The 22,505-nt window shown below is 41.2% G+C and overlaps 1 protein-coding gene across 2 annotated transcripts in view; it reads left to right on the top strand.

The window, feature by feature from the left end:
• LOC115238999 (colorectal mutant cancer protein) overlaps positions 1-22,505 on the top strand; it is a 41,387-nt gene that overhangs the window by 10,663 nt on the left and 8,219 nt on the right. For both annotated transcript variants that reach the window (XM_029813278.1, XM_029813277.1), the window contains exons 3-4: positions 4,089-4,312; positions 5,047-5,183. In XM_029813278.1, the coding sequence (XP_029669138.1) occupies positions 4,089-4,312; positions 5,047-5,183 (361 nt within the window). The remainder of the gene's footprint in view (positions 1-4,088; positions 4,313-5,046; positions 5,184-22,505) is intronic.

Genomic DNA, 22,505 nt, shown 5'->3' with positions numbered 1-22,505 from the left:
ACGCGTGTGCACCGTACGCTTCGCGATCGGGTATTTTATATTTATTTCCAGATAACGCTCGAATAAATTAATACGTTATGCGTTACGATAAAAAAACATGGTCCGCGAGCGTCGAATAATTATTCGACGCTCTCAACATTTTTCTATTCATAATTATTAAAAAATATCTTCACAAAATATTAAGTAAAAAGTTTAATCATACATCAATTGCAATAAAGATTAATATGAGAATCGATAATAAATAATAAATGTGTTATATTTGGAGAAAAGCAAAGCTAAATTTAGAGAAGCGTAGAGAAAGATGATTTAGTAAAAGATAAAATATTTATAATGGCATTCTCTCGCTGTTGCAATAATCGATCGTTCATTATTTCAATAGAGTTTTCAGTCCATAATTATTTAAAAAAAAATGAAATATTAAAGAAAGTTTGATCGTATATAATTGTAATTAAAATTAATTGAAAGTTAATAAAAAGTTAATAAAATATAATAAAAATATATTTTTAAATATATTTAATTTTATATTTTTAATTTTAGAGAAATTAGAAATAAAAATACATTTCAAGAATAACTTTTTATTAGAATATTGCAAGAGGAAATTTAATAAAAAGGCTAATGAAATATTTATAAAATATACTCTCGCTGTCGCAATGATCGTCGCAATGATCGTCGCTCATTCCGACTAGTGTACAAACGGTTTCTTCATAGGAAAGGTGACCCGCGAGAAGGCAGAAAGAGAAATAAAGAGAGAGAGAGAGAAAGAGCGACGTATTTAAAATAAACTCGTGTGTCTGGCGTAAAACCGCACGCGCGACGCGGCGAATGGAACGCGACGGGACGAGAGTGACATGCATTGCGGTGGGATTAAGTTGCATTTGTTTTTCACGCCGGCAACGATATATGGATTAGATTTTTTTTTTTTGCTTTGCCTCTCGAACCGCAGTGCGAAATGCGTGTCTCCTCGCAGTGGCACTCGGCACGTCGCCGACGTCGCGGCGTCCGTTCTCACAGACGTGATACTCTTCGTTAATATTCTCTCCGTGATTAATCGAGTTTTAATAACCTCGCGAAATTGCTTGTGAACGAAGCCGTCGTCACTATTTGAATTTTCATCTTTATTTTATATATTTATTATCTTTATCTTTTTTATTTTATTTTTTTAAATTATATATTCTAAATATTTTAAAAAGATTCCGAAGACTCTATATTCTTTGATTAGAAGTTTAATAGATATTTATCGTTATACGACGATGTACAGAGTGTGTCCGAAATTGTGGTACAACTGACAAGAAGATGATTAAACCGATAATACAGAATAAAATATTTTGATACGATGTTCTGTTTTCAGGAGAAAAATGTGACTTTAAAGATTGCAAAATTAATAAGAGAGAATCTTTGGCTCTTTTTAAGCTTTGACACTTAAATAATGACGCGAAATAATTTTCAACATCGAACAAATCTTCTTGTTTTATGTCAACAATTTTATCTCGATTACCAAACCATGTGTAAAAAGATACATTTTATCGGAAAAATAAAAGTGATATTTACAAATGCCAATTTCGGATACACACATTTTGTACGTCTCGTTATTTATATAGTTTGCTTACTCGTCATAAACCCGGAGTCGATCGCAAAGCGCGGCACGTTAACTCAAAATGAATTTGAAGTGAACAGTCGTCGGTGGCGCGTGCAAGAAAAACGACAAGGGTGACGAGCAACAGGGAGGATGCAGTCGCTCAAACCTTGGGAAACTAGAACTTTGGAGAGGCTGTCCCGACAAAGACACGGACGTCGCGGAGTGTCTTTGCGACGGTACTACACGAGAGCATAATCCTAAAATCGCGCTTTCTGTCTCTTCGTCTATTAATAAACGCAACCGGCGCAGGATTATTTCGCGACGAGCGTCTTAAAAAGCCTCGTTGAGTGTGTTGAACAAAAGTCGCGATAAAATTTAACTCATTGATAGAATGTTGTAATCTTTATTTATTTAACAAAATTAACTATTTGATCGAGGAATGTTGCCGGATAAAAATATTGACGTACTGTTTAAACATCAATAAAAACATATGTAAAACGTCAAACAAATTAATTTTTAGTATTCATAAAAAGATCGTTAATTTTTTATATTGCTAGATTAAAGAGAGAGGGCCCTTAAAGGATTTCAGAATACATTAAATAATTGTAATCTAACTTTAATCTAAGTTAACTATTCGGTCGATAGAACTCGCTGGCATAATCGTGTTCATCAATTGTGTGAAACGCTCGAGTGCAACGCCCGCAAGTATCAATTAAACTTCCGATGCAGCCTCCGTTACAGGACAAACGTTTATATAGCCGGAAGCGAGCTCGCGCCAACGACTATATACGTAATCCATTAATATCACACGCGATGGACGTCGCGGCGGCGCGCGAGGAGGGGGCGTAATTAATGCGTGACGTTTAATTCGCAATGGTCGTCCCTAAACCGGCGACGCCATTGTTTCGACGATGAGGGTGATAGAGATGGATACCTCGAGCTTCTGACCTCAGGATTCGCACTGATAATCGGCGTTCCATATGTATATGATATTCGTATGAAGTATACAACTCGAATTTTAAAAACACATTTATAATTTCTAATATTTAATATTTGATAAATATATCAATTATTATATCCTATAGTTTCGAAATTCAGATTATAATAACAGGATGTCTATTCCTTGGAAAAACATGGAAAATTGAAATTTTCAGGAATTTCTTTTGTACCTGAAAAAATCAGGGAATTCTCGTAGAATTTTATTGGAACTCGAGAAATTAAAAAAAAAATTCTCTGATAATTTTGCTCTTATATTGTAAACATTCGGCAATTCGCCGATAAGTCGCTCGAAACTTAAGTGGCTCTATGTTTTTCCTTCGAATGAGTGAAAATCATTAGAAAACGCATACAATAAAAAAATGTTATTTTAGAAAAGTGCACCAAAAAATCTTGAAAATATTCTCTTTACCTAGAATTTTGAATAAAAATATTTGAAAAATCAAGAAATTCTTTTACAAGATTTTAATAGACTCTCTGAATATATAAAATAATTTGCGATTTTATAATTTTCAAAATCGTGCGAATCGGCTGCAATTTTTACGTCTAGACGCGCGAAGGACGAGGTCGGCTGATTTAACGATTTTCCGGGGATAACTCACCGTGGCGGTAGACGGTTCTGTAGCTGATGAATCTTTAATTTTGTCCTGTCGACCTAGCGCCACTGGATGGCAACGGAACGGAACGGTCTGCCGCGGATTCTCTCTCAGCCGTTGGTTCGCGTGACGCGAATCGCGCTGCTCCTCGCTCGCTGCGTCGCGACGCGACCGATAATCAAGAGTGACGGGCCTGCTCTCGTCCTTCCAACCGGTTAGACAATTATTTTGAGCATCGTAATGGACGGAGGAGCGATCGCGCGGATGATATGACAAGCGCCAGCGGCCGTCCCTTTTAATTAAATAAATCTCGACGGTATCGTTAAAATGAGAGAGCGCCTTAGAGAAGGCTCCTCGGGAGATAGAGCGATCTCGTCGTAGATCCATTTGCTGTGTACACGTCGGACGATCGGATGATCGTGGCCCGCGTTGCGATCGATCGCATCTACATAATGGATTATTAAAATATATACTCTCCTTCGCGGATATTTATTGTATCGGCAGAGACAATTGTATACACGGCGAACGCCGCGGTTTCTTTCCACTTTTAACTGTTTCGTGCCTCATTTTCCCGTGCCATGCCTCGGTTTGATGTATGAATTATTCACGAGATGAATTATTCATTAGGAAGATAGTACTTAGTCTTCGTAATACACATTTCGCTTAACATGCGACGGTTTGTTATTCGCGATTCGCGTTAAACGGTCGAAACTCCACGCGATCACGGCGGTCACGAATTTCTCTAAACGTCATCGACGATACTTTCGATGAAACAGGATATCATTCGGTGGCAATTGTGTAATTCAATAATCAAATTCTATTCTCTATTCTTGATTCATATTTTATAACTCGCGCTCGTGTTCCTCGACGATACGTTCGACGAAGCATATTTTTAATGACCTTGTCTTGTGAACTTTCAGCCAGGATCTATTGACGGTATGCCGGGAATTGAATCTCGAGAATTCGGTGGAGGAATTGATGAGGGAATTGGGCGCGGACGAGCAGGGTCGCATTTCCTATCAAGAGTTCCTTAGGCGACGACTGGCCCTCAGACCGGAAATCGAGGCGCTCAGAGCCGGCAAACGACGGAGCAGTCCGCATCACACGCCGGAATACCTGCCCACAAGCAGCGACAACAGCCTCGGTAAGAATTAGGTATCGTTGAAACTCATCTCGCGACCTTCCCGTATGCGATAATAAATCTCTCGGCGCGCGAAGAGAACGGAAATTTCATGCGAAAAGTAACAAGTACCATTTATATCCTCGCGCTCTCTCGCTGACTCTCTTGTGAAATGTAAATGTCACGTTTTCTTACCACAATATACGAAGTACCGTGGAATATTCCGTAACGGATATTATTTCGCAAACTGTATCTGGCGTATGTCGCGGGGAGCACGCGAACGAGCGCGCTATTTGCTCGAGATTGATGATCGATGGAACAATGAATGTGGGATGATCGCGGAAACGCCGCAGTAGCATTTGTAATATCCCGATCGCGTGTAACTGGATACGATATCGCGTGATCGATGAATAAATTGGAAATGGCAACCTGGGATATTGCACCAGACGTTTCCATTTCTCGCGCATACTGGACGTCGCCGGTAGACGTTAATTCTCATTACGCGACATTGAACGAGTGCGACTCGAGAATAAGAAATAAAATGTCAAATTGTGTCTTACTTTATCGATAAGCATTTTTGACACTATTAGATATAAATGATGGAGGTTTCGAGCATTTTCTTTTTCCTTTTCTTTATTTGTCGTCAAAAAATCTCAGAAGGATATATCCGTTAAGTCACTTTGGTCTTGTTTGCTCATATTTCTTGAGGCTAAATGAAAGACTTTGCCGTACTGATGCGCGCGTAATTTCTATTTCAGGAACCGTGTCGGGACGACATGAAAGTTGGGAATTCGACAGCGGCGCCCGTGATTTGTCGCCGGAACCTCATAGCCTTCAGAAGCTGGTGGAGGCGGCCGCCGGCGGAACCGGAAATATGCTGGATCTCGCGAATAAGGTAAGTCGCGACGATTTATCTCTCTCGTTGAAACGACTATAGATATTTGTATCTTTGGTACCGATCAGTTTTCTCTCACAGTATTAGATTCATTGCATATTCTGTGCACCAGTCAGTTAATTTCTATGCAAACTATCATCACTTATGTTTATTATAAACTCTGAAGGAATTTATTATATTTGCGCGTGTCAATGGAAAAAAAAATCTGTGAAACGAGACTCGCTTAATAAAAGACGCGATACTTTTGTGAAACTAAAAGGAAAGAGAAAAGTGCCGACAATATTTGAAGATATACGAATCTGAAGGAAAATTGTATATCGAGCGATAATAAACTTTGAGATACTCCCTGCTTGTTGATGCAACATTCGCGCTGATGAAAAGTCAACGAGACGCAATTATCCAAGGCAAATTGTCTTTGCATGCCGATAATCTTCGGCTTGAGCGCACGTTCGCTTAACTCCTCCGTCTCTCTCGCGGCTCTCTATCATTTCCTCGCTTCGTATCTCAGGGTTCGCGCCTGGGAATTTCTTTGTCAGCCGCAATTAACCACCGATACCACCGAGGCGCGGTATGCCATCGAGGAAGATGGCAAGACGTGCAATTTCTGCACGTTCCTTGCTTTTCCCCGTCCGATTGGCAGGTTCGGTATCGAATTACGAGGCGTAGATTAACGCCGTATGTCTCACTTATATGTTCTCTTTTCAAGTTTATCTCGTTATAAAATATATTCGATTGAATTTAAAAGGCTTTTAAAGTACTCTGTATTGACACGAATTATTTGCGAAAAACGATTATTTCGCAATCAAGTAGATACCTAACTTGGACAATTAAATCTCGATCGAATTTTCGCGTTTATGTTCAAGACGCGTATATTTTTATAATATATTTCCTCTCTCGCGAGCTCTCACTTTCGAATTGCTATAACGACGAAATTCCCGTGTCTCGGGAGGCGAATCTTCATGGATGATTCGCGATTGCTCGATAACCATGAGGTTACAGTCTCGTTTTAAGAGCCACGGCAGAGAAAAAGGAAAATATAAACGAACCGACCGAATTCCGAAGTTATCGCGATTTCTCGCGAGAGAACCTTTTCATTCCTATGTTTCGAGGAACGAGAACAGGGAGGATGGTTCGAGGAAATAAAAAAAAGAAGCACGCGCGCTTTACTGTGCCTATAAATAACCATTATTACGCTCTGCATTACGGCATCGGAAAAGCGAGAGGAAGCTGCAGTAGCGGATTTTGACTGCTCCGAGAATGTTATGTTTCACGCGCAAAGAGAGCGCAGGAACTTGTTTAAAGAATTTATCGAAATGCTATTTTACGAAACGAGCAGATGCGTAGAGAGAAACAATATCTTATATTTTAGTGATGCGTAACTCTTTCGACGCATTTAGGAATAAATATTTCATTCAACGCGCACGCGTTTGGATTTTACGAGAAACTTCGCCGACTAACTCGTCTCGCTTGATATTTTTCCTTCCTTTTATCATCCTTGTCTCGAGCGTGCAAAGGAAGCTTTCGCGTTACGACGCCTCACGACGTCGGGAGGACGTCTGTTTTCCGGGAAAACGCAAATATGCAGCGCCTTAGACCCCCCCCCTTATAGATTCGACTATGCAGCGAGCAGTTTTCTCGCGCTATACGCCATGTAACGCGAATTTCCATAGAAATGGAATATAGAAATCAGACAAGAGAAAAAAGAGAAGGAGATATATATATATTATATATCGGGCATAAACATAACAGCGGCGTTAACTCCCTTTGTTACTCCTGCGTGGAAATTGCTAGAGATGATTTATAGCGCGACGGAACGATACGCTAACATTATAACGCGACAGGTATTCGGATACGTACAAGATTAATCCGTATCTCTCTCTCCCTCTCTCTTTTTACCGAGCTATGAGATAGTTGGTAGAGATTCAGACTGTATTTCGTGGAAAAGTGCAGATTATCCCAGACGTCTGCGAGATATATCTCATGCATGAGTTATTATTATTATACAAAGGATTATCTCCTTTATATATACATATATATCTCTTTCTCTGCGTGCTGTGTGTTACTAAAGCAAGAGTAAAGTGCTACTGGGGTCAAATAAAATAATACAGCGTTGAAGTGGTATTATATAAGAAGACTTTTTAAGAGAAAACCTTAAGAAAACTTGAGGGAACCTATTTTTTTTAGAATATTAGTAAGAGTAAAAGAATAATAATCTTACGCAACCGCGTTTAGATTCCTGTCCATCCTTATCTCATTGTGGCGAGGTAAAAAATTTGACCGTGACAATTTTACGACCGGCCGTTATGCAATATCCGGAGATGCCGTTAACATTCTCTAATTGTAACAAAGTGCTCATAAAAAAGGAAAAAGAAAGCGGGGCGACGTCGTATAGTCGACGGTTCCACGGAAGGACAGATTATTATCAGAGCGTGTAAAGAAAGATGCGGGACCGAAGCCGACGGCCCCATAAAAATGAAGCCGGATAGGTGCGGTGGGGCCCCCGCACAATGTAATAACGATCGCGCAATAAGATTTTGTAATTTTCCCCTCGAACAATTGACCTGCGCGAGCGATCCGAGCTCACGATAATCCGTCTCGTCTCGAACGATGGGAAATATCGTCCTGCCGAGGACGATGTTTTTCTAGGACGGCCGATCGTTATTTTCCATTGCGACGCCCACATCCTTTTTCCCGAGGATATTTACTTCCGTCCTCGCCGACATCGTAGGTCGAGCCGCGAGAATTTCATACCTCCTCGTCGTCTCCTTCTCGTCGAGTCACCATATGAATTCTCTCGTGATAGTGCTCGCGTGACGCAATAAACGCTACGCCGTAATAGTGCCGTAAGACGGGTCGAAATTGCGTCAACAGGTGCGAGGTGGATTTTGCGTGAGAGCGAAGAGAAAAAATCTAGAGATCTCTCTGGAAAATTCATTTTTTGGATAAGAGTGATGGAAAAGAATACAAATATCAATTAATAACAGGAATCTGGAGAACTATATTTTGCGATCTTTAGTTGTTACATATTACGCAATCAGTTCCTAATTTTTTTAGTACGGACAAAGAGACGGGGAAAATTTTACGGTACAAATTACAAATAATGAAAAATACATGCTCTTTTATATTTATTATAAAACTGAAATATAACGACATTAAAATATTTATTACTAGAAAAATTGTTTGTGCATCAAAATATTTGAATAATTACAATACTTCTTTATAAAATATAATATTATATTGAATAAAAATATCACGTGATTTTTTTCTCTTATATATGTTAGTATAGTCCACGATTACAAAAAAATTATTACCAGGCGTCTCCGTGAGACTGTTAAAATATTCGCGTGAGACGACCGCGCGCAGAAAACTATGCTGCCAATTATGCCAAGCATCTCGTTCGCCATATCGTGCGAAGTATTTCGGATATCACGCTCCGTTTGGCGTGTCGACATCCATAATCGCGTGGCTCGCGTAAGCGCGAACAGCTAGAATATAGCTCGAGATGTTGATAATCGACGGGTTCCTGTTCCACCGAATACGAGGGCGAAGACGGACACGTAGACAGCAATGCCTTGGGACTGCAAAGCCGGCAAACCCTCTTTACGGGAAGCCATCGTCGTCGTCGCCGTCCGACTCACCTCCCTTTTTCCATCTCCCCTTCTCGCGGAAGGAACGTCGCGCGTTAATCGAGAAATTAGCGAAGTTAATTAAGAAGCCGCACCCAGACGGTCTCGCCCACATAATTACACTAATACAATCGCGCAGCGTTTTTGCGCTCTCACTTTCGGTCCATCTTTTTTCCCCGCATTTTCATCTTTGCCTCTCTTTGATCATCTCATTTCGCTCTCATAGTAGTCCGCGTACAAGGTGTCTACTCTCTAAGAAAAACCTGGAAAACCTGGAATTCTCATGGAATTTTATTAGGACTCGGAGAATTTTTCTTTTTAAATTCTCTTTTTGATAATTTTATTCTTATGTAAGCAATCTGATGAGCTGATAAGTTTATAAGCCGAATTGTGAATTATGTATTTAAAATTATGAATATATATTACTGTTTTTATATATTCAATGTCTTAACAAAATATTGAATATGCAGTAAATATTCTTTATTATAATTTTTAATGATAAAAAAATGAAAATGTTATCAAGTAAAAAATGTTTATCTTACGAAACTTAAATGACTGTGTTTTTCCTTTATATATAAGTGAAAAATATTAAAAAATAGAATAAAGAGTCTTATTTTAGAAAATTACACTAAAAAATCTTTAAAATATTCTCTTTATCTGAAATTTTGAATAAAAATACTTGAAAGATTAGGGAATTTTCAGGAAATTATTTTTACAAGATTTGAGTAGACACCCAAGTATATAAAAGTGCGGAGACTCGCGTACATTTAATCGCAATATATTTATTTTCTCAGATTCGCGTCGAATTTTACGATTATATCATTATATTTACGTCGAGGATTAATGACTTTTGCAGTCACGAGGCTGCATGATAAGATGGTTTGTCGCGGATGCGAGCGTGAAACATGGCCGTAAGAATGGACGATACCGCAACGGGACGTTTTTCTCCGCGTAATACGACGTGCGTTCTAACGAGTTACACGAAAAAAGAAAACCCCGGAGAGGAGGTGCTTGCGGTGATCTAATAATTTCTGCTTAAGTGTCGCTATTCGGTTTAACCGCTATACGGTAATCTCCTCGCGACTCGTAGCCGCGCGCCCGTAATAGTCACGTTCTCTCCTACCCCGTGATTATGTCAGCCGCGAGTTCTTGTCGCTTCTCACCTTAAAGGCCATCCGTTCTCAAGACTTAATGGATGTGTTTTATCTTAACCGTTCCATCTCGAATCGTCTCGCCGAGCAAACAAAGCTTGCGCGGTTTCCGCTGTCTCGGAGCGACGCGCAATCGATACGGCGGCTTTATCGTTGAGTACGGTATTCGTGTTTGCCTATTCAACGCAGAGATGGAAAAACTGGAAACAAAAGCAGAAATATATACGATATTCATTTCTTATGTATGTATTTATAAAGGATGGCTAACTATGTACAGAAAGTTATCTACACGTATATATATCGCTAATATAAGATATTTTATTAAACGCATTCTGGGATAGCATCGCTCTTAAATGTGTTAAATTTACAACAGAAAGTACAGACAATAGTCACGCAAGAAAATAAGAAGACAAAGGAGAGAGAGAGAGAGAGAGAGAGAGAGGGAGGAAAAAATTTAAATCGTAGTAGATAACTAGAAGGATTAAGTATGACAATAAAATAGGTATAGATGAACTTGCATATCCTATATTATAATTTAATGATCCAATTAAGACTTAATGCAAAGTTTCAATTATCGATAATAATTATCACAATGATACGTTAATAAGACGGTACAAGTCGTTTGATGATAAGACGGTGATCTTTGCAGATGCTGCGAGTAATGATAAAAAAAGAGGGCTGTCGAATAAGATGACGAGTTTATCAGAGATTCCTCTCATCTAACGTTGGTGGCATACAATTTGTAGTTAAGCTTCTCTCTACAAAGTTAACCGGGTCTCAACGCGGCGCTTAACGCGTTAAACGGGGACGGGTCAGCGGGAGCTTTATTACCCACCCTCTTTCTTTCGCGAAACTTGCGGCAACTGCATTACCGTACCACCCACAACGGCACGGTATCGTGCACCGTGAACGAGTGCGTTGCGGGGATAGATAACTGCAGAGATGCCGGAGCCGGAGAGCTTTCGGTGCAACGAGCCGGATCGGAGGAGCTCGGTGGCTCTCGGTCGCCCTCGGCCCCGGCGCCTCCTCAAACACCTTCGGGGTGTATAGGAGAGAACCGTACGGTGGTCGGTTCGGTAGTCCGGTTCAGTCTGTCACTGAACGTCTTGGCGATCGCTCGCGTCGGAATCCGCTCTTTCCGGATTCGTCGTCGATTCGCGAATGAGTTGGCCACGCGAACAGTGATCGTGCGTTAAATTCTCTCGATATCGAGAGATCGATCGAGATTACAGGATATCTCGCGTAAGATACTATCCTCGCAGGACACTCCTCCGACAATCAAGCTCTCGACTCGCGTGATTCTCTGTCGACGCGAGACGTCGATCCGAGTATCGCCCGATTTGTCACCTCGTTTGTAAGATCGACAGAGGAGGGGGAGGGCAAGTTTCAGGGCGAATTTTTTTTTTCTGGGCCACGAGAATTGTACCGTAGTTATCTTGCGGGATTGACCTCGTAAGAACAATCGATGCGAAAGCAATTACGGGGCTAACGCGAATCGCGCCAGCGATTGTATCGAGCGTCATCATCCTTCCTATATATGTCGGTGTATAATAGATACATACGAGTTCTTTTCTTTCGTAATTGACTCCGCAAAGAACTTTTTCCGCCGCAGCGCATTCTGGTTCGTCATACTTTTATGTAAAGCTACCGGTCTTCTTTACGAAAGAGATTCCTATAAATCGCGCCCGTATATTAACTTTTTCAGAATCGATCTCCTTTACGTAGCCCTCCGCGCTACTCGACGGGAATGTCAGTCGAGAAAAAAAAAAAAGATAAAAAGAAAAAAAAATAAAAAGTTCACGGAAGCGCGTTCACGGGGAGACTTTTACGACGACCATAATCCCGCAACGCAGTAATCGTAACCCTTACGGTGTCCCACCCGCGTTCGGAGGGGGCGAGATTTACGAGCGGCCGGACGGCCGACCGACCGGAGTTGAGTAGTCACGTGCGTAAGTTCGCCGGTTTAATTAGATGATAGGAAATCACGATTAATGGTACTGCCGTACTAATGAAACGCGGCCATTACTCAGCGCGAGCGTTGACTTGCGTCAAAGGGCGCGACAATTTGCATCAAGTAATTACGTCGTATTAGTATATTGTCGTATATTGCTGTCCCTCTCGGGCGCGAAAGAATTTTTTAATTAATTTATATAATTAAAATATAAGAATAAAGCTCTACATCGAATTTTATTGGACGCGAATGTAGACACCATTGTCAGGTCGAGTCGTTAGCATGATCGAAGGCGTGTATAAGGGGTGGTTCGGGAGTGCGTTGCTTTTCGAGATTCGCGTAAGAGAGAGATCATAATATATTTCTTGCGTGCGCGTAAAGTTTAGCGTGACGCCGGTAAAAGCGATATTACTCGCGGTCGTTGTTCATTTTACGATATACGTGAATACGGGCGAACGCGCGTTAATAACCGTTCCTCCATTTCTTTGTAAAGTAATTGAGATTGACCTTAGCAAGAGCAAAAGTCTGCCGCGATAGAGGCCTACGTTCGAAGTATGCCTGTATTATGGCTAATGCATCGCTCGCTTTTCCGCGCGTTTTCCCTTCTGCTTTTGCTGGCACGCCGCCAAAAGGCGAGAGAGGACCGGTTTCGAAGGAGGGGGGAAAACAATGCAATTCATTTAACTTCCATTAAATCCGTGCGCCACCCAGTATGTACGCCGGCGCCGTTCGTCCGTCTGTGCATCCGTCCGACTAGAATAGGCCCTCGACTACTAGGAGATACCAGAGGCTGTGTGCACGAAACTCTCCCGAAAGCTTCCTTCCCGTTCGCGTCATTATTCCAACATCGATCAGTACTCTCGTGCATCTCTTGGATGCAACGGCTGCTCTCAGATATATTACCGCGACGCGACTGAGAAATTTACTAAAATCGCTTAGCAAGAGCAAAAGTCTGCCGCGATAGAGGCCTACGTTCGAAGTATGCCTGTATTATGGCTAATGCATCGCTCGCTTTTCCGCGCGTTTTCCCTTCTGCTTTTGCTGGCACGCCGCCAAAAGGCGAGAGAGGACCGGTTTCGAAGGAGGGGGGAAAACAATGCAATTCATTTAACTTCCATTAAATCCGTGCGCCACCCAGTATGTACGCCGGCGCCGTTCGTCCGTCTGTGCATCCGTCCGACTAGAATAGGCCCTCGACTACTAGGAGATACCAGAGGCTGTGTGCACGAAACTCTCCCGAAAGCTTCCTTCCCGTTCGCGTCATTATTTCAACATCGATCAGTACTCTCGTGCATCCGTCTCTTGGATGCAACGGCTGCTCTCAGATATATTACCGCGACGCGACTGAGAAATTTACTAAAATCGGATAACTGAAGTTTAACAATCGAGAGTTTACCGTAAGCCAATATTACGCGACGTATGAACCTTATATTTTTTACTATACGTGTTGGATATGATTAAAGGATTGTATAAAGTGTCACTTTCGCTTGTTAGCGTTGAATGATATTTTTTTTTTAAATTGATCTTTTTTTTCTACAAAAATATTCAAACTTTATAGAATTATTTGATAATTTTTGAATAATTAGTCAATAAAAATAAAGAGCTCCTTTATAAACTAAGATTTAGAGGAGCAAATAAATGACGGAATCATATCTTTTTAATTAATTTTTAAATAAATTCTACTTTTATAGAATTTGAATTTAAAGTTTCATTATGAAAATATGTAACGCGTTTAAATACAGAGACAGATGGCGAAAAACGATGAATATCCTCGATATTTTCATATACAATTCATATATATTATTATATGTTATTAGATAATATATCAAAATTAATTAAAGCCCGCGATAACGACTGTCTCACAAAAAGATAAAATATTTCGATATTGATCGCGGACAATAAAACGCCATTCGGCGCATATACGTGCATCGGGTGCATAGATGTACCCGCAGAGATAGGCGACTTGTTCTCTTGTTTTTGCCGCATGTTGCCGAGCAATGTGCGCGGTGACACATTTACGCCCGCGACGGGTGTCCCATCGCGACGGTTCGCCTCTTATACGATATGTAATGGCTTAAACCTGCGGTTACGCATCGCCGATTGCCTTATCGCCGAACGATAAATTACTTGTCGTACATTTATTCGTATCGAGAGATACCGTCAATCGTCCTTTGACGGGATATCCATCTCGTTCATGGTAATCGGGAAAGGAATTATCGTAAATAATTACGGAGAAAAAGAGTACGCTTTATAGATACCTATACACGAAAAAAATATCGAATCGCGTAGGCTTCGAAAATATTATAGACTGGGTGTCCCGATTTATTTTATTCGAGACTTCTCGTTCCACCCTTCGAAATTACTGTCGCCGAAAACGCGTGCGTGACGTGTTTCGCGAATGTGCACCTTGACCCTCGACACGTGAACGTGACCGCGTCCTCGCCACTGTTAAATTGGTCGCACGTGCCATTAATAATCGCCCATAAACGCGGTTCACGCGCACGGAATTTTCGCAGTGACTTGCGCACAGCGGTTTTTTTTTTTTTTTTTTTTTTTTCGAAGATCTAAAAAATTGTTATTGATATTTTTTTTAATGAACCAGCATCAAAGCGTCTTATACGATAAATATCATCATTTTACGACGCATCAATACGTACCAAGAAAATAACACCCTTGAGAATCACATGGGAATTAAGCTCAACGTTGAGCAGGTCGTTGCTCAGCTTTGCGAATTTTTCCGGTGTGAGCTTGTTAAGAATACCCCGTACCTTTCTAAAGATGAGATCATTTCGGCTTTCTGGGGTGAGTGCATCGCGTCTAACAGTTGAAGGAGGGATCCAGCGTAGCTCAGTGGATAGGGAGCGAATATCGTCCCTGGAAGGCATCGAATTTTTCTAATGTCAGTGTCAACGCAAGTAGCAACGTACAGGGACGATTTGCGCACTATTTTTTGTAATAAGTAACGCGTTGTCCGCAGGGGTTTTTTTTTTTTTTTTTTTTTTTTTTTTTGTTAAGAGAGTAAAATCGAACGTTGCCAGACGCGACGAGAGATTTCAGGGATCGGTAACGAGTTTAACAAACTAGTTTCCTCGCGAGGCATCGCCCTTTCTCCATCCGCGAGAAAGAGAGATAGCTCTCTCGTTTTCGCATACATACATGCGCTTCTTCTCCTCCTTCTTGTTCCCTTCGAGAAAAAAAAAAAGGCTAGGCAAAAGGAAAGGCAAAAGTGCGCTACGGGAGAGACGGAAATTGGGAGATCCAATGGGACAAACAAGAGAGGGAGAAGCCTTCTCTTCTCCTTAACTCTTTGATAGGCTTTTTTGCAATCTGTTCGCGAAAGAGGCTTCTCGCGGAACCACGCGAGCGTCGCGCAATTAAAGAAAGGCCGCTTCTTGTCGAGCCCTCGCTCGAAAGAAAAGGGCCACTTAAGCGGTACGATAAATGCGACGGTGTACGCTCGCGTATTCAAATCGATTATACGCTCGCCTCTCGCGGAGAGAGGAGCGACAGTTCGTTTTATCCGCCTATGCTAAAAAGAAAAAAATAATAATTTGCATTGCCGTGTATATTGAAATTGCATAAACAAAACCTACATATAAAATTCACAGAGATAATCAGGCGAATCATGCGTTGCGCGTTAATAACGCAGATTTGCACAAATGTATCGTCTGTTATCGTTCCTTTTCGAAGATCATGGTTTTTCTTAATCGTGCATTTTTCGCGACGATAAATTAATAAAACACGCGTAGGTATATTCGCCGGCGTTTAATTACTGACAACACACGATGCGCAGCCGATTCGCACGCGCGTGGATTCATCCGCGTATATATATATGTACGTCATTGTGCACGTGCCATAGCGTGTCACGTACACATAGACCGTGTACTAATTACTCGTATAATATCCGCCCGTCGCTGCCCCTTTGCGCAACCCTTGCTGCGACCTATGACCCGTATGCGTGCGTGAATCACGCGGCGATTACGCGCTTTTTCTGTCCTCTTCCATTGATTTTCAACCGTCAGCAGTGCGACATTTTTATTCTCGTCTTTATATTCTTTTGCTTCACATTTCAAATGAAAATAATTATTTCAATAGTTTTGTTTAAAAATAAAACTCGAGGAGAAATGAATAATAAATTAAACATACAAAGAAATTGGTAGGTATTAATGAAATAGTAATATATATATTTAATCAATTTATCAATTAATTATTTTAATTGATTATCTGAAGTATCTCGGAAAAATATATATTTCTGGTTTATAAAATCAATTGAATATCTTGAATAGAATTTTATTTAATATATATTATTTTGCCCATCTCTGTTCCGCATCTATAAAGTCTCAAAATAAGAATTGACACGTTCTATAAATATTTTTTTCCGTACTTTTATATTTATATTTAATTTTTTATTCTCATTTCTCGCCGAGTTTTAATATCGTTCTTAATTTCGGGAAATTTGTGTGCCACGGACGTTGTTCAGCACTCTGCATTTTAAATTAGATCGTCTTTTTATACTAGATAAGCTCGCAACTTGAACGGGTTAACGCATCTATATACCGAGGGTTTGTTAAACTCATCCTCTACGTGTAATACGCGTCTGCGATACCGCTGATCAGCCGCAATTAGTTTCGTCGCCGGTCCGTTCTCCTAAATTCACGCGGTCTTCTCGGCGTGCCGCTTCGAGCAATTAACTCCTTTAATTAATGAAGTTGCACAGCTGATAAAAGCAGCTACTCTGCGACTCGTTATGCGTTCTACGGAATTTCAAAATTTCATCGTGATGATTTTTTTATTTCCGCGCGAGCCTGCGTGACGATAACGTGTCTGCAAGCACGTATCATATCCGCACTTATCCCATATTATTTTTTTTCTATTCTCTTTAGAATCTCGATATTCACTCGAAAATTTTTTCTCCTCTCTCTCTTGCATCATTGGATATATATATATATCTCTCTCTTTGCGATGCAATTATTTGGAATTCAGGGTATTGTTGTACGAAATTATTAATCTATTATTAGCGTTTTTTCTTTCCAGAAATTTAAAATTTTCTTCCTATTGCTTATATGTTTTTGTTTGAAAATTCACTTACCAATTTATTAATAAGATGTAAACCAAGCTACGTAGGTCTCTGCAGCATTGAATTAATGATTGGAAAGTTTGTTCGTGGATGTTGCACACGTTGCGGTTGTCACAATGTGCGCGCAACGTGGGCTCGAATAATTAAATAATAATTAAAGACTTTGTAGACCAAGGAGATGTTAGCGATTACTTAAGGCCAATGAAAACTCGATAACGCACTTTGCGAATCCTTGTGGGTGTCGCGAGGACAAACAAGCGCGCGTGGGCAGCAGATGATTTATTAAATTCTCGTTTCTCTCGACGGTGTTTTTAGAAAGATCGTATATTCGACGCCCACATGTTTCGAGTTATGTATTTTACACGCTTTCTTTAATTCTTTTGGGATTCAAACTTTCCTAAATAATTTAATGTTTTTCTACGAGAGATAAAAATACGTAGAAATCTTTTGAAAAATTTTTATCGTGCCAACTGATGAGCGGAAACTTAAAATAGGGGATCGTTTACTTCATCCCTAGAAACTCGCTCAAGTTTAATGAGCTCCGGCGCGAAGAAAGGGTTAATCGAGCCCGCGACGATCTCGCCGGCGAGCTTCTTGCAAGAGCGGGAATTAAGGGCGGGGTTTCCGTATCTACTTTATTAGCCGTCGTTAGGCGGGCGCACTCGTTATTTAGCCAGTCTTATCTCATCCGCGAGGCGCGCGATCGCGAACGCGAACTATCCCGGCCGCGAGCTGGAAATTTATACAACATGTGCACGAATATGTTTGCGCCCGAAAGATATATGACCGCCGCACCGCGGACCATCATTCGTCTCCGGAAAGGCAACGACGTGTAGCGTCGAAATTAGGTTGCTGCCACCCGAGCGAGAAGGGGTTGTTTTCCGAAGCTTCCCCGCGACTCTCTCGCCAGCTCTCGTCCGAAGGAAGGAATGTTTTCTCGTTGGCCCAGTATCGCTCGGGAAGAGACGTAACATAAACCGGTCACGTCGACGCCAAGTCTTGTACACGAAAGGGGGAAAAAGTTTGCATCGATTGCTGCTGCGGAAATATACTTTCCGTGACGAGTAGATAAATGGCATTCAAACTTTAATGCGACACGAGCCGCGATATATACGTTTTAAAAAGCGCTGAATATTTTACATATTTTTTTGATGGACGACGTTTGATCGTTTTTTTTTTCCGAGAAAATTTGTAATCTTCCAAAAAAATAATTTTTTGATCCCTCTGTCTCTCTTTTTCTCCCTTTCTTTCTCTTTGAAATATTTTTTCATGCTTTCGTGGAACCACTAATGAATAATTAGCGAACCGCCCTCGTGTCGCGGCGAGCTCGTTAAACGTTTTAAAAAAAAAAGTACAACGCCGAGCGGGAGATTCCGGCCAGAGTGAAGTCGGTGAAACCTTTTTCGCGAATTCGTTAATTGCTACAATCTTTGTAAAACCTTTGAATTAGACGAAATATACTACAAATGTTACAAATGAGAAAAAAGCGCATATCATTAATCTATATATATATACAGGGTGCGGCATTTATAGCGACGCGGGCATATTTTTCGGAAACGAAGTGAGATATCAAAAAATGTTTCAAATGCAAACCGATATCCAAGTATGCTATCTTAACTTTATTGGAAAATAAAACAAGCTATAATTTAAAAACAAGGTCATATCGGACATATGTTTATATGAACTTTTTCGCTTATTTTTGTGTCCTGAATCCCCATTGCAATACTTCCCACTTTTTATGCCGCACTCTGTATATATATATATATATATATATATATATATATATATATGCACACGCGCTTTTTAGCTTAAAAACTCGATTCTGCGAATTTTTCCAAAGCAAATTTAATCGGCGATTATTATTTATCGTGCACTATAGGCATGCGACTTTGATCAAATATAGTATTTCGAAAACGAGTATCGATTTGAACGTCGGCTAACATTGTTAGACCATGCGCAAAGCTGTACCATGGACTAGGAAGCGAGGAATGCTCGAAAAATATATGTAGTATAGAGAGTTGAAAATAGAAGTCGATCAATACCATGTGCGAAATGTTGTAGCATCGATGTAGCCCGCATTGTTACGCGTGGTGTATCTATTCTATCGAATTCTGTTCGCGACTTGCGTTCGGTTCACTTCCCCCAAAGGTGGTAAACGAGACCCATTCTGTCGTTTTATTCATAAAAAGAATCTCTTCGTATGTCTCTCTGTCTCTCTTTCTTTCTATCTCTCTTGATTCGAAAATATTTTATTCATGCACATACATTCGCGAATGTAGAACGAACATATGGTACAGGTAGCGCGTTGTTACACATACTTGTATGAAACGTCCGCGTCGGATACGCGCATTTGCCGCATTAACTCGCGAAACGGTGCGCATCCAGCAGCGCGTACCTCCGTTATACTCGTCGACCTCGTCGTCGTCGGCACCATCCTCGGATAAACAAAGCGTTCGTTAAACATTCATCAACATCATTTCCTCCTCGGGTATCCAGGCAGCCAGCCAGCCAGCCAGCCGGCCGGTGAATCCCGCTATAAAACTTGATCGAGCGAGTTCGGGAAGCCGCTCTCGCGCGCCAGGATTACCGCAACATCCGCCGCGCGGTCTCAGATGGGCGTGCTATAAGCGGAAAGGAATAAATCGATCGAAAATAAATTAAACGAAAATCTCGACGAGGAGAAGAAGAAGAAGAAGAAGAAATTGGCGGCGACTCCTCATCGATCGTGCGCGCGATCGGCGGTCCGTGACGGTCCCGATCGCGATCGATCGAGATTACATCGCGCGGAACGGCGGAGGATGCCGCCTTCCTAAGGTGTCGGGTCGCCGCCAGCAGCTCGCAGCTCTCGGAATTCAACGTGGCGGGCTTCGCGGTAGCCGTAAACAATGGCTCGGCGGAGCCGCGCTACTACGTGGATCACCTGCACCGGCAGCAGCAGCAGCAGCACGTGCAGTTGCAGCAGTCTCAGCTCCAGCATCATCAGCAGCATCAACAAACGCGCTATCCGGTGCAGATGTTTTCCGGCCACGTGTCAGCCTTGGCCTCCAAGGAGGCCGTGCTGGAGCCGCCGCTGCGTCGCGGCGACCTCGTATATGTTCACTGCGCGACCGCGGAGGACGAGGAAGCTGTCGAGGACGAGGAGGAAGAGCCCCGGGGACTCATCAGGTCTAGGTCGTGGCTCTGTTGCCCCGGTGATCGTCGATCCGATAAGACCGTGCCCATACAGGTCGAGGCCGATAACAAGGATAAGCAAAATGCAGTAAGTTTCTCCGGCCGAATCTCGGATTTTATTCTCCGCGATTTAGAAGGGGAATGAGGGAGAGGATAAAAGAAGGGAGAAAAATAGAAAAATAGAGCTCGCATAAATCCATATCGTAACGTTTGAAATTTGTAATTTATATTTGTAGAATTTTTTAACATTTATATATATATTGCTCGAAACTCTGATAATTCGTCGAACGAGGATCTCCTTAAAAATTTTCATGTAATCGTTGAGATATCGCATCGCTCTCCTCGTATTTATCGCGAATACGCGCCGGATTCGGCGACTGATTTATCACCTGCCGGTCGGAGCTGACTTCTTTCCACGCTCACATTCACATGATGTCTCGGGCCTGGCATGCGCCGCAGGAAAACCTGTCAACGACTCGATAAGGCAGGCGGACTTTTCAGGCTTCCGCGGCTCTACAATCGCGCGCGAGCGCCACGATAAATCACCACAGCCGCGGCCGTCAATCATACAGGAACGAAAACACAAAAGAACTTTTACTCGATAAATTGCACGTCAGTTATAATGAGAGACCTGGCGCGGACAAATCTGACAAGCGGCTTTGCCTATTCGCGAATAATGAATTTTGCGAAGCTCTTTGTCGTGATTGTCCGCAATCAATACTCACACCGGAAATTCTATATCAATTTCACTATGGCCGGGAAAATTTTTAAATTATTTTTATAAACATTACACAATTAACGCACAGTTATCCATTTTCCAAAGATTGTCTAAAGTTGTAAGGATCTTGCGCGACAAATTATCGCAGTCTGCTAAGACGAATTCTTAAGTTTAAAAAGTTTCCTCCAAATGAAGAAAAATATCTTTGTACGATTTATGACGAGACAAACTTTTATCATTCCTTATCTCATACAATTTTACCGTGATACGCGAGAGAGCAGATATATTAAGCGTTTCTTTTATACTTCTACGTGGTTCCAATATTTATGACGCGGTATCCCGGGACATCGCAACCTCCATTATTAGTGTCTTCACGAACCCGCGTTTCACACGCACCCTCGGTTTTTCGACAAATTTCTTCCCGGGCTAATCTTACGACTGAGAAAACTTCCGTCGCTTTTTTCTCCTCGCAGAAAGCGTAACTTTGGCGAAAATTACTTTGACGTAATATCCGATAAAGAGGAGTTCGAGCAGAGCCAAAACGCTAGTTAAAACGCAGTCTGATATATTCCGAGATGCTATCTGGACCACTTTAGAAATATATATAGACCACGTTGAACGAGTAATTTGAGAATTTAAAATGTTAAAAGCATTTTTACGGCGCTGATAAGATATTTTTGCCGTTCCGGAATGTTACGAATAGAATATATCTATTTTCATGCGGATGTAAAATTATCGTCGAGATAAGTTTCACATAAACTTCACTTTTCATCTCGAGATTAGACGCGATACATTTAAATACATATGGTGTGTACAAAAAGAGAATGCGATTGAATTATCGTTGGCATTTGCATTTCACGAGAAATTGACCGGACGGGGTGCAGGACGGATTCTTCATTAAAAGCAAAAATTATAGATGAATCCTGGCATCGAAATGATCGAACGCGTTGGAATCGCGATGGAAGGAATTTCGCGCGAAACTCCCGCGGAATTCCATGTTAAGATCGCGGAAACTATCAACGGCGGCCTGAATCGAGGAACAAGGATCGCGGACCAAATTACACACGATGAGAATCCTCCTTTTCCCCCTCGCTCTCTAATGGATCTTCGCTCATGCGTGGCTGGCAAAATACGCGCGAACCGTGAAGCTTAACAGAGTCTAACCGTCTACGGTACATTCAATAGCGCGTGCACACAATTTAAAGCATTCTTGTCAAATGTGTCGCGACCATTGCCAGCCGAATCGCATATCGCTAAAAGTTCAATCAAGAATATTTATTCATTAATATTTATTTTAATATTTATTATTCATTAATATTTATTGACTAGGATCAGCTGATTGACGGATATTAACGCAATTTCGCAGTTGTTTATCGGAAACGTTTAGAATAATTTAGTGATACAAATCACAGAGAAAAAATCCTTGAAGAAATGCTGGCAATCTAAAGCGGCATAAAAAAATTGTGGAAAATTTAAAAGAAAAATTTTAAAGATTTTATAACGCAAGTAAGCATCAAATACAAATTAATATGTCAATTTTATCGCAATTTATTATTAATATTAAAGGTTAGCAGCTTTATAATATTTTATATCGTTTCTAATTTATAATATCAATATAATATTAATTT

The sequence above is a fragment of the Formica exsecta genome, unplaced genomic scaffold (assembly GCF_003651465.1).
Source record: "Formica exsecta isolate Colony F162 unplaced genomic scaffold, ASM365146v1 scaffold363, whole genome shotgun sequence".
Taxonomy (NCBI): domain Eukaryota; kingdom Metazoa; phylum Arthropoda; class Insecta; order Hymenoptera; family Formicidae; genus Formica; species Formica exsecta.
The sequence above is the reverse complement of the archived record's forward strand: the minus strand, read 5'-3'. Positions and strand labels throughout refer to the sequence as shown.